The sequence below is a fragment of the Alnus glutinosa genome, chromosome 12, assembly GCF_958979055.1.
Source record: "Alnus glutinosa chromosome 12, dhAlnGlut1.1, whole genome shotgun sequence".
NCBI lineage: Eukaryota > Viridiplantae > Streptophyta > Magnoliopsida > Fagales > Betulaceae > Alnus > Alnus glutinosa.
This window is the reverse complement of record NC_084897.1, coordinates 8803626-8816786: the sequence shown is the minus strand read 5'-3', so window position 1 is coordinate 8816786 and position 13161 is coordinate 8803626. Positions and strand designations below refer to the sequence as shown.

Genomic DNA, 13161 nt, shown 5'->3' with positions numbered 1-13161 from the left:
ATGGGTCACCTACAAGACAAGAAGATTGAGACCATCAGAGTGGCGTCGGCCCAAGAGCCGACAAGGGAGCCTCTGATGTTTAAGTCAGTTGAGTATTCTTAGAAAAGAATAGAATAGAAAGATTTTTTTGGTTGAAATTAAAAGCTCTTGTCTCCTTTTGGGGATGGTGATCATTTTTTTTAAAATTATTTTAGACTTTCTATTTAATTACCTGTGGGTCTTGTAGTTTTGCAATAGTTGTCTATAGGCAGGAGGCTTATAAGTTATTCCAGCCTTTCTATTGACCACACCTTTATGGCAGTTGGGCCCAAAGGCTTATTTATTATATCATCAGTTGCTTCTCCTTCCCAGGTTATTCCGCCAGCCCTTTTTTATTTGCCCCCATGCACTCTTATAGGCGGTTGGTTATTTTATTAATGTTCAAGTTCGCAGCTTGCTATTTTGCTGTCAAGCCTACAACTCAATCTCTCAGTGCCTAGCGCTCTTCTGTAGTGGCTTGATATTAACCCTAGAGCTGATGGATTTGTCCATGGGGTGGCTCAAGTGGAGTGGCATTTAAAAACCTTTTTCCAAATGCCAACTAGTTAAAGGCGATACCTCATAGTGCCTGTTTTATCATCTTGTTTACTGGATTTTCGTTCATTTTGCCATAATGTCAGCTAACTTGTTGGATTGTCGAAGTGCCTTTTTCGGGGGTCCTCGCGTGCTCAGCATTGAGGTTATTCCCTAGAACCTTTCCCTAAGAGTCTTCGTGCGGCATCAAGGTCATCTCCTAGGTCTCTCCTTAGGATTCATCCCGCAGTCAGCATTGAGGCTATCCCCTAAGAGTATTCACAATAGCTTCCCTAAAAGAGGTCTGTTCCCTAAATTTTTGGAAAAATTTCAAGAAAGTTACAAAAACTCCTTCACAGCAGCTTTCCTAAAATTTTCGTTTCCCTGGGAAGTGAATAGTGATTCACAATGCATTGGGAAGCACTATCACTTCCCATTTAATTGTTTATTTCACAAAATATATTATCTCTCTCCTACTTTATCTTCTTTTTCCTACTTTTAATTAAAGTAAAAGTAAATATATATATATATATATATATATATATATATATATATATATATATATATATATTTTTTAATGATATAGGGAAAAATGAAGGGAAGTTGTTGTGAGGTGTTTTTTGATAGGGAAATAAAAAGTAGTTTTGTTCCTTATATTTCGGGAAAATGGTTGAGAAGCTGCTGGGAATGCCCTAAGTTCTCTCTTCAGGGGTTTTTGTTGAGGTTTTCCCTTAATTAAGTGTTCCCCCAGGGTCCTCGCTCAATCTTCATTGAGGTTGTCCCCTAAGGTCTTTCCCTAAAGGTCCTCGGTTAGTCATCATTCAGGTTGTCGTGATACAATAGCGCAGCTCTGGTCATGTGGACGGCTCTTAAAACATGTCTTGTAGGGTGCAATTTTGAATGCTATAAAAGGTTTTGGCTTCCCTCATTGGACACCAATTGGTTTTCAGATGAGATGGTCAAAGGCTCGATCCGAATGGTATCGAGTCAAGGTTATGGGTTCGAGTTCCGAGAGTGTCACGTTGAGACACAGATTGTTGAGGTGTAACAGTGTGGCTCTACTCATGTCCACAACCTCTAAGAACATGTATTGCGAAATTCAATTTTGAATGCCATAAAAGACTTTGGCTTTATGCTTTGTTTGTTTGGGCATAAAAAATTTTCTAGAAAATTTTTTCTGTATTTTTCATTGTTTCATACAACCAAAAATGATGGTTAATGGAAATCAATTCAGTTTGATCATAAAAGCCTCTTTAATGTTTGTAAAACGATTTATGCTTTTAAAAATCGTAAATCGTTTTTCAGGATTTAAATTCTTCATTCTTGTATGCATATTTGTGGGAATTCGTCACTGCTAGGTATTGAAGTTTGTTGGTAACCCAAATCTACTGCCGAAGGTCCTCGAATTTTAGTATCCGATCATCGGATTTCGGCAAAACAGGCCGAAATACGATCGGTGCCAAAATCTGGCACTGGTCCACCAAAATCCAGCGACGTACAACATCGTCGCCGGATTTCGGCATCTAGATTCCACATAAATTGGCTGGAATTTGGCCAGTACAACCGAACTGCCATTTTGGTTGGAATCCGGCCAACCCAGATTCTGGTGAAACTGGCTGGATTCTATCCATTGCCGCTGGATTTCGGCATTCATCACCGGAAACTAACGATAGTAGCCAGAATCTTACTGGCTAGTGACGAAATCTTGTCACTGGTACTTTTTCGTACGAGCCAAACGCCAGAAAATATTTTCATGAAAATAATTTAGTTGAAAATGTTTTACGACAGAAAACATTTTATGTCGAAACAAACAAAGCATTAGTCACAAGACCCCAATTGAATTTTAGATGAGATGGTTAAAGGCCTGATCCAATAGGGATTTTTTCCTAAGGTCTTTCGCCAAGGAGTCGTCGTTGAGGTTGTCCCTTGGGGTTTTTCCCCAAGGGTCCTCATTCAATCATCATTGAGTTTGTCTCCTAAGGTCTTTCCTTAGGGGTCCTCGTTCGGTCTTCAATGAGGTTATCTCTTTAGGTCTTCCCCATGGGGTTCTTTGCTGGTCTTCATTGAGTTTATTATTCTCATGGGTCTTTCCCTTAGGGTCCTCTATCGGTCTTCCTTGAGGTTATCCCTTGTGGTCTTTCCCTTGGGTTGCTCTGTCAGACTTCGTTGAGGTTATCCCCTAGGGTCCTATGTCGCTCTTCATTGAGGTTATCCCATGGGGTCCTTTGTTGGTATTCATTGAGGTTATCTCTTAAGGTCTTTCTCTTGAGGTCCTCACGTGGTCAAGAAATCCTTCTTGTTAAGTGCTTGGCAATCGAGCAGAGGTTCGGAATTTAGCTACTCCCATGCACCAACTTTCAAATTAAGCATAAAAGTAAACCAGTTGCACTTGTTGCTCCCATAGGCAACAACAATTAACTTTGAATATCAATTTTGAGAATAAATTTGGGAGCTCCGAAATTGGGTTCTTAGGCCATGGAAGGAGCAGTTTACCTTTTTCGTTGCCTTTCCCTTTTTTCTTTAGAAGTCAAGCCAACTAGGAATCTTCTATAGATGCTTATTTTCATGGCCCCTCGCTTGAAGTATTAACATTGTTCAAGTTAGCTTTGAAAGCTTGAGGAACATATACTAACCAAACCTTTCATGTTAGTAATATTTTCAACATTGTACAGACTCCGGGTCAGTACCAGCCCAAAAAAACTGACAGTAGAACTCCCGGGAAGGTCCTATCCCGGGAGTTAGAAATTAAGCAGCCAAGGTAGGCCCGGGACAAGCATTGCCATCAATCCCAATTAAGGAAGACTCAAAACCCGGTATTGAAGATAAATCTCGAATTTGCTGCCGAAGATCTCGCTTTGAGGTTTATAAGGAAAGAATCCCGAGATTGGAGACAAGAGGAGCCCAAGTCTATGTCAGAATCTGACGGCACTCCCATGCAAAAGAAGACAAAACCCTAGCAGTAAAGGTGCTCATCATGCAACCTATAAATAGGCCCATACCCCAGGTATAAACTCAGACTGATTTTTTTGAAAATTAGCAGACTTTCTCTAGCAGAAGCTAACTTAAGCATCGAATGAGACCCCCGGAAGGGGCTCTTAAGTTTGCTGATTTTGCAGAATTCTTGGAGAAAGTTCGAAGAACTTAGAATGGAAAGTTGTGTTCACGCCATACCGAAAACTATACCAACAGTTTGGTGCCGTCTGTGGGAACGATATTCGTTCTCATAAAAAAAAATTAAAAAATCCACAATGGTGATGAATACACGCTTTGAAAGTCAAGTCTACCGACAAAGGAGATCAGAGCCAGAGCAAATTCCCCAGACCATCCCGAATCCAGGGATTCAGAATAATCCACTGCCTCCACCATTCCCTCTCCAGGTGGTAGAAATCAAGATTGCATAGTCGTGTTGGAAGCTCATATTGAAGCCCTAACGCGACAAAATGTAAAGTTGCTGCTCAAAAATCTGGAACAGCCCCATCCCAAGATGAATGGGGATGAACTTGAGGAAGAAGAGTGCAACAGCCATATCAATGGCCAAGGTTACCGAGAAGAGGATCGTCGAGAGGACGATCACCAAGAAGACAGAGGAGATGCCCGGGAATTAAGAAACAGAAGGCCCAACCGTCACGGAGACTGAAGGGAGGATGCAGGAGACCTGACCAGAATAATAGCTGAGTTGAATAGAAAATGTACGCATATGGAGATGGAAAGAAAGGACAAGAGTAACTCCCTAGTGCTGGACAGGCTCTTGTCAGCCATAGACTCGCCCTTTATTAGATGGGTAGCAAATTTCCAACTACCCGAGAAGTTCAAGGTTACTCAAATCATGAGTTACGCTGGAGACGGGGATCCTCTTGATCATGTGGAGAATTTCCCAGCCCACCTAGACCTTCATGGAACATCCGATGAAGTAGCATGTCGGGCCTTCCCTTTGAATCTATTGGGGAAAGCCCGAGACTGGTTTCAGGAGAATGCCCCCAACTCTATTGATAACTTTAAAGAGTTGACCAAGATGTTCATTACAAAATTCCTAGCTTTCCAAACAAGAAAGAAGCCATCCGAGTATTTGTTAAGACTGCACCAGCGTAGCAACGAAACTCTTAATGAGTTTGTGGCTCGGTTCAACCTAGAGTAGGTGGCGGTTGAAGACCCAACCAAGGAAATGGTTTATGCCGCCCTTTATCAGGCCATTTCACTCGAGGAGCATTTGATGAAGAAGTTGACTCGGAAGCAACCAAGCACCTTGCAAGGCTTGATGGATAAAGTAGAGGAATACATCCATCAAGAAGAGACACTAAAGGTGATGACCAGTTCAAGGCCATCCCGGGATAAGTCTCCGGATAGAAAAATAAGAGAATTCAGGAAGGCTGGAAAGGAAGATCAGAGGTGAGTAAGAAAGTTCGCAGATTACAACTTTACACCTTTGAATGCCGAGATATCAAAAGTCCTCATGGAAATTAAGAGAGATCTGGAGTTTCGCTAGCCACTGAAGATACCAGGCAACCCTCCACAGAAAAATGAGGGCAAATATTGCGATTTCCATGATAGAGAGGCCATTACATCGAGGGGTGCATAATCCTGAGGCTATTAATTGAAGAGCTTATAAAGAACGACAAGCTAGTCCGGTTCTTGGGAGAGCAAAGGAATCAGCCCGAAAATAACAGGCCCTGTAATCGCCACGACTACAAGCCCCGAGGCCGACCTTAACCAAACGAGAGGGATGGGAGGATGATCCCCAGGAGGATGAAGAGAGAAGAGAGGACCAGAGAAGCAGGAGCCCGCGGCGTAGAGAGTCGAGGCCAAAGCAGGCTATGGCCGAGACCAGGTAGTAAGGCTAGTTGGCAATCTCGGGAAAGATTCTCATTTATCAGCAATTATGTTTTAAAGAACAAGATTATTATTTCAGTTATAATAAAGACAAGAAAAGTTCTTGAGATTGTGGGAATGAGCATTTTTCAGAATAAAAGAACAGGATTGACTTAAACATCGAAGCGTTCTTAGCCTAAAGACCGAGAACCCGTTGATGTCACTTCTGGTGCAAGAAAGAAACAGGTTTTCAGGAGAAGGCAAGCATGGGGGGTTGGATTAGACCCCTAGCAGAAGTCAAGCCTCGCGGGTAGTCCTATACCGAGAGCAAGAAGAAAGAGTCTCCCAATTAGTTCTATACCGGGAGCAATAAGAAAAAGTCTCCCGGTTAGTTCTATATTGGGAGGAAGAAGCAAGTCTCTGGGTTAGTCCTACACCGAGAGCCAGGGAGAAAACACTGCAAAGAAAACAAGGCAGAAGCAAGTCTCTCAGTTAGTCCTACACCAAGAGACAGGGAGAAAACCCTGTAGAGAACACAAGGCAAAAGCAAGTCTCTCGGTTAGTCCTACACCGAGAGCCAAGGAGAAAACCCTACAGAGAAAATAAGGCAAAAGCGAGCCTCTCGGTAAGTCCTACTCCGAGAGCCAAGGAGACAACCCTGCAGAGAAAACAAGGTAGAATGGAGTCTCTCAGTTAGTCCTACACCGAGAGCGAGGGAGACGACCCTGCATAAAAAAACAAGGGGAATGGGGGGTCAGATTAACCTCTAGATTTTGGAAATTTTCAGTAGGTAAGACACCTGAACAGTCCTATCCTTGGAGATAGAAAGACAACCACAAGGATATCAGACAATTTCAGAACGAGCCAAAGCTCAGGCTTGTTGAAACAAAGAATTCCTATTGTCCAAGTGCCTCAGACAAAGGAATTATGGAGTAACTGTTGGGAATAATTCTAGTCAGACCAGACTTCAGGTCGGTATCAGCCTAAGAAGACTGATAGCAGAACTCCTGGGAAGGTCCTATCTCGAGAGGTAGAAATTAAGCAGCCAAGGTAGGCCCGAGACAAGCATGGCTAGGGGACTTAGCCATCAGTCCCAATTAAGGAAGGAGTCGCAACCCGAATTTCGTGGGAGCATACTCAATCTCGGGAAACCCAAGATTGAAGATAAATCTCAAATTTGTAGCCAAAGATCTTGCCTGGAGGTTTATAAGGAAAGAACCGATATTGGAGGGAAGAGGAGCCCGAGTCTAAGTCAGAATCTGACGACGCTCCCATGTAAAAGAAGATGAAAACCTAGCAGTAAGGGTGCTCATCACGCAGCCTATAAATAGGCCCGTACCCCAGGTATAAACTCAGACTTATTTTTGGAGAATTAGCAGACTTTCTCTAGCAAAAGCTAACTTAAGCATTGGGTGAGACCCCCGGAAGAGTCTCTTAGGTTTGCTGATTTTGCAGAATTCTTGGAGAAAGTCTAAAGAACTTAGAAGGGAAAGCTGTGTTTACGACATATTGGAAACTGTACCAACAATGAGGTTTATTTTTTATATATAACTGCAATGTTTTACATCATTTTACATTGTACATCTATACAGAACATGTAATCAAGTAGAATTCTAATCTTAAGAATTATCTCTAGGGTCGGGTCTCCTCTATATACACTTAAACTGCTTCTATGTTGTTCAATTGGACTTATTGTCTGCTGCGTGAGTTTGTCTTCAACTGCTTCTATCTTGTTTAGTTTCGTTATAGCTGATACTTCAACAATATCTTCAATATTTAATACAAGCTAAAACTTTTGTTGTTTTTGGACTCCTTTTATACAAGAAATTTCTTTTAAGGAAGTTAGAGAACATCTCAAAACTTGTCGGGCAATTATGCAAAGAGAAATGTTTAGTTTCATTCTCTTGCACATCTTTTGGCTATCTACATACAAAAGATATGCAAATCCACCATTAAATTTATGGAATCATATGTGGTTTCTAAAGATTCAATGATTGATTTGCAAAAAAGATTTGTAAGAGATGTGAAAGAAAATTACACCAAATACAACACTTATGCAAATAAACACATACCCAAATGCTTTCAACAATCCTTATGGAATGATGGGTAGTAATTGATGACATTTTGATTAATGCGATGCTCTGCTAGGTGGACTTTACTGGGGTGCAGCAACCTGTTGGCGATTATGCCCTAAATGACAATGTTTTATGATGGACATTATAGTTTGTAATGAATAATGTTATTATTCACATATCTATTTATTTTAAAAATATGGCATATGATTATTTTACATGCTTATTATGATTCTTTATATTGTGAATGTAACTGGTCCTTAAATAGGGTTGTCACACAAGGTCTTAAACCATAAACCTTATACTATTAAATCTTTTGTTGTTCGTAGTCAATAATGGAATTGGGCATTCCATTTACGAAGACTAATACACATCAATCATGATGATTTATCTTGATCAAGTCAAGTCGAAGGTTTCGGGTTAATGTGTAGGTGTGTTGTCCTAAATGGACCATGGGAATTGTCTTTTCCTTAAACATACTCTCAATAAGAATGACTATAACTCTCGAGACTTATGGCATTGATTCTAAATTCTGTGAAGATTGTTAATTCAAATGTCAAGTGGATGTCACTTTGATGCATTTAGCAATGAGACCTTTACTGCGGTCAATATTCTCACTGTGTATATTCTTAAGTTATTCTCAATAATAAGTTTAAGTTTTGAAGAGGAAGATAAGAGTCCTTACTCTTGGTTATTCTTAATTATTGGTGAGAAGATTTGAAGTTCTCATAATCCTAGAAGTTGCACGTAATTTTCATGGAATGAGTAAAAAGAAAATTTTTGCTGAATAAGTAATCATGTTATTGTTGTTCTTATTAAAATAGCATAAATATTTCCATGCAGTTAATAATGTAGTCTTGATTTAGAAATTTTTACTTTCCGTTGTGCAATCATATTTTTACAACTATATTCCAACACAACCTTGTAAGACCTTGCCTTTTAAGCTCAGATCAAAATGAATGTCCGTCCACCTTGGATTAGCAAAAGGCTGACGGATTGCGCGCAAAGAGTAGCAAATCTATTAATACTACTACTACCCTTATAGTGGAGGATAAAAATCAAGGGCTAAATGCCTAATCTCGCCGTTGTGCAATCATATTTTCCTGCAGATTCTAACACGTACAGGTGAGCAAGAGAAAAGTGGAGCGACGAATGTGGGTGAGTGCAGATCTACAGATATGGCATGGAGCAAAACATAGATCTGCCATGGGCGGATGCAGATCTTATTCTTAACTCAATAAAGTATTATTAACATTATCGGTTCAGTTTTCTTGTATTAACTGATAATGTAAATAAGTATTTTTAGAGAATATAGAATAAAGAGAATTTTTTTTTTTGGAGATTAATTGCCCTTATCTCCTCGAGGATGATAATCATTTTTATATGAGACCCTCTGTTAAATTGATACGTGATGAGCTCGTAGTTTTACAATAGCAGACCTTCTAGGCTTTTTTGGCCTTTTTATTGAGTAGACCACTATGGGTATGTTTGGCAAATGTTTATACAGAACAGAGTAATGAGTTGTTAATTTTAAAATTAGTAAAAAGTGATGATGTGATATAAAGTAAAAAAAATTTGCATAGAAGAGTGAAAAAGTTTTGTATCGTAGTGAATTTTTTTTTATTTAAATAGTAATAAAAAATTATTGATGTGATATAAAAAGTGAAAAAAAAAAAAATTAAGATGCTTTAATGTTGATTGTTATTGAAAAATGTAAAAAAGTAAAAAAAAAAAAAAAAAAAAAAAAAAAAAAACCTACTACTCGATCTCTTTCACGTCAAAGTCGTTGCCAAACATAGCCTATATTAATTGGGACCTAAGTAAGGTCCATCGTAAAAAGATTACAAATGACAATTATTAATATGAATAATGTTAAATACTATATTTTTTATCCAATGGTTTTTGTTTACACTTTTGTGGCCCTCCTTCCACTCGTTGCGAAGGGTGATACTTCACATATATTACTCGAATAAGTATTATCGAGTGTGAGGGAGCGGTCTTATTTTTTTGGTTGCCTAGAGTTGACTTAATACTGGAAAAGTTGCCCTCGTAAATACACAACTCTACGTATAAAACTCTCTAGAATTTGTTGTCTTTTTGGGCTAGACTCTGTCACCTTTGAGTGTTCAATTTTTTGATGGGTTAAATACCTTACATTTCCTGGTTTAAAATTTTTATTTTTTGTTTACTCAGTTTTTTCCTTTTACATAGATAATACCTGTGCTATTAAAAAATACGGAAATGATATTTCCGTCTATTTTTCCGTCCAAAACTAACATTTCTACGTCAGCAACACATGGCACCATTAAAATTGCGACACGTGACTGCCATATTTTTTTTTTAGGCTTTAAAAGAAAACATATATATCTATAGGTGGCGGCTCAATTTTGGGGGTAGCCGAACTACCCCATAGCCCTTGGGGGTGGTCGAAACCATCCCCATTTGGCTTGGGGGTGGTTCGGCTACCCTCATGGGCCAAAGTAAGTAAAAAAAATAAAATAAAATAAAATAAAATAAAATAAAAAAAAGCCTCAAAATAAAAATTAAAATATATATGGCAGTCACGTGTCGCAATTTTAATGGTGCCACGTGTCGCTGACGTGAAAATCCGTCAGTTTTGAACAGAGGTATCATCTTCGTCTTTCCTGATAGCACAGATACCACTTATAAAAAAAAGAAAAACTAAAGGGACAAAAAATAAAAGTTTTAAACCACGTGAGGTAGAAAGGTATTTAATCATTTTTTGAAATTTGAATTCAATTATAATTTAGTGCGGGAATTTTGAAGCAAATAAAGTTAAAAAATAAAAAATAAATAAGTTTGAATAGTTAGACTTTTTGAGATAAAATTAAAAAAGAAAATTGAATAAAATCTAATTTGTTTTTTAAAAACCCAAACACGGTTACAGCAAGATTATTAGTTAGTTGTTCGGAGATATGAGTGGCCGAGCGGCCTGGCCGGGGAAGTAAATAAGCTAGAGCACGCAAACAGCAATATATAGAATAGAAAGGAAGGAAGGAAGGAAGGTTTTTGGCAACGCGAGGGTTTAGAGACACTTACAGTGATAAATGATTTTGTAGTATCGTCCAAGGTGGCTACCACTTCTGAAAGCAGAAGGCTTGCTCGCTAACAGATGGAGCGGTGAGAATCCTTCCTGATTCACAGAGTTTACTAGGTCCATTTTTTCCGCCTGATCTTTATACAACTGAATTATTTGAAATGCCAAATCTGTCAAAAACGTGCAAAATTAATGAAACCTGTTTTAGAATACAGATCGATCTGCCTAGCTAGTAGTCTATTTTACATAGGACGTCACTGATTCTGATAGTTTTGAGTTTTGAGTTTTGAAGACACATTCAATGCATCTAATTAAACCGCACACAATATAATTATATTTAAATATTATCAAATTCAAAAACTTAATTTTTAGCTAACATATATAATTAATGCTCACCAAAATATTCTCCAGCTATGGCACAGTGAAGAATAGTCTCGCCATCATTTTTCTTCTTGGAATATTCATAGCCAGCATAGCGACCACAGATTCTGAGAAGACAAAGGAAGGCTTCCTTTTTACCATGGAACGCTGCCAAGAATAATGGGGTTTCGCTGACCGTGTTACGAGCACCCACCAATGCTGGATCAACTTGGGCAATGCATTGACACATACACACATTCCCAATTGATGCAGCAGCATGAAGAGGAGTATTCCCATGCTCGTTTCCAATTGTAAGAGCCTTCTTCCTTTCTGCTTGGGAAATTTTTGCTATAAGTTTTTTCACTATCTCTTCTTGGCCATCGGAGACAGCTATGTGTAATGCGGTGTCCCCTGACCTGGTGATCTTGAGATTGTGAGCCTCTTGGTTGCTTCCATATATCTCCACAACTTCATCCCATGCGCCTTCCATGGCCATTTGTAACAACTTATTCTTCATGCTCTCTGACGTTTCCTCAATCGGCATCGTCATCTGAGGGCCGGGGAACCTTTCTCCTCTTCCTGGGTAGGCTCCTACTATACTAGGAACAACGGAACACAAACTGAATATATATATATATACGTACAGTTAATTTAGGTTTTGGGTTGTTTAACAGCTGGTTGAGACTGGGATTGGAGTCTAATATTTATACTATAAACTGAGTCCTGTGCTATAATTACCACTTTCCGTAAAACACACCCCCATTAATATACCCCCAAAAGGAAAGCCTATTCCATGTTCTCAAATGTACAATATATTCGGAATCTCTTTCGACCCTACTCTAGATCTACGTACTAGTTTGACTGCCACTTTGATTAATCTTTGTATATCGAGGTTGTCTGGCAACAACTTAAACGAAACACGTAGTGCGTTTTACTTTTTTTTTTTTTTTTTTTTTTTTTTGTGTACTTTTTCATATTTTTTATTAACAATCAACATTAAAATATTTTCATTTTTTTTACTTTTTATATCACATCAATAATTTTTTATTACTATTCAAATAAAAAAAATCATTACAATACAAAATTTTTTCACTTTTCTATACAAATACTTTTTACTTTATATAACATTATCACTTTTTACTAATTTCAAAATTAACGACTCACTACTCTATTCTGTACCTGTCTTTACCAAATAAGACTACAGTATAACAAATAAGAGGCTAGTTCTTTACTTTAAGCATGGCCTAGCCAAGTTATAGATATTTGTGTACGTTGTTCTCATACAAAAAGTACATCGTCAAACACTTTTATGTCCCGCCAATGAAAAACATAATAAAGTAAATGAAAAAGATTTCAAGAATTCATTTTGGCACTTATGATAATATAATATAATAGGCATGGTTGTGCTAGATTTGAATTTTTTTTTTTGTTGGGTAACCCACCCCTTTGTTTTATTGCTTCTAAACTGCTGTTGATGAACGAAAGTAGTATTTACACACAAAAATAAAATAAAATAAAATAAAATAACAATATAAGTTTATTGGATTACAGCAGCTATTAATTGCTAAAGTCTAAAGAGGATTGAATGTGATTGATTGGATTGTAAGACGGAGATTGTATATAAGGGAATATAAGTTCTACTTACAGTGATTATGCACTAGTACTACTCAGTCGAAATAGGTTATATAAATTACTGATGAGTCGTGACAACCGACAAGGGAAGAAAATGTCTGCAAGTTGAATAATTTAAGAGAGATCGATTAGCCTCTCTAGAATGGATTCCACAAGACTTGGGACTCAAGCAAAGTATGTTCCACATCAATATTGAGGATGAATTTTCCCCATCTTTTTTACAACATAATTTAACCTTTTCTTTTTGAACAAAAGAATTCCAATATTCTTACTTTAAAAAGAGATAGGAATACTTTAAAGGATAAAGCAAAAGGTGACTAATTAACTCTTTATCTACTTTACTAGTGCTTAATTTTATTAGTTTCTTTTTCGGATGTAGTTCGTAATCATTCAGATCCCTGTTGAATTCTTTCCTTCTTTGTAATAAAAATTTAGTTCTTACAAAAATATCCTGTCATAAGTTTTTTTTTTTTTTATTTATTTTTTTGAAATCTAACAAAAAGGAGAGAGAGAAAATCCCTTCCGAAATTTTAATAGAAATTAAGAGAATAAACTTGATTGAATGCTGCTTTATGGAGTATATTTTATTTTTGCTTAATTATTGGGTTTACTGTGGAACTTCCCAGGAAAACAGTACCTATAGTTATTCTAAATGATTTTTACCATTGAAAAAAGAAAATG

General features: G+C 37.8%; 1 protein-coding gene across 1 annotated transcript in view; it reads right to left on the bottom strand.

Moving 5' to 3' along the window:
* LOC133851051 (uncharacterized) overlaps positions 1 to 11540 on the bottom strand; it is a 37552-nt gene extending 26012 nt beyond the window's left edge. Inside the window, exons 1-2 of the mRNA XM_062287351.1 lie at positions 10885 to 11540; positions 10491 to 10658 (exon numbers count right to left, since the gene is read on the bottom strand). Coding sequence (XP_062143335.1) covers positions 10491 to 10658; positions 10885 to 11398 — 682 coding nt within the window. The 5' untranslated portion in view covers positions 11399 to 11540. The remainder of the gene's footprint in view (positions 1 to 10490; positions 10659 to 10884) is intronic.
* Positions 11541 to 13161: the final 1621 nt, after the last annotated feature.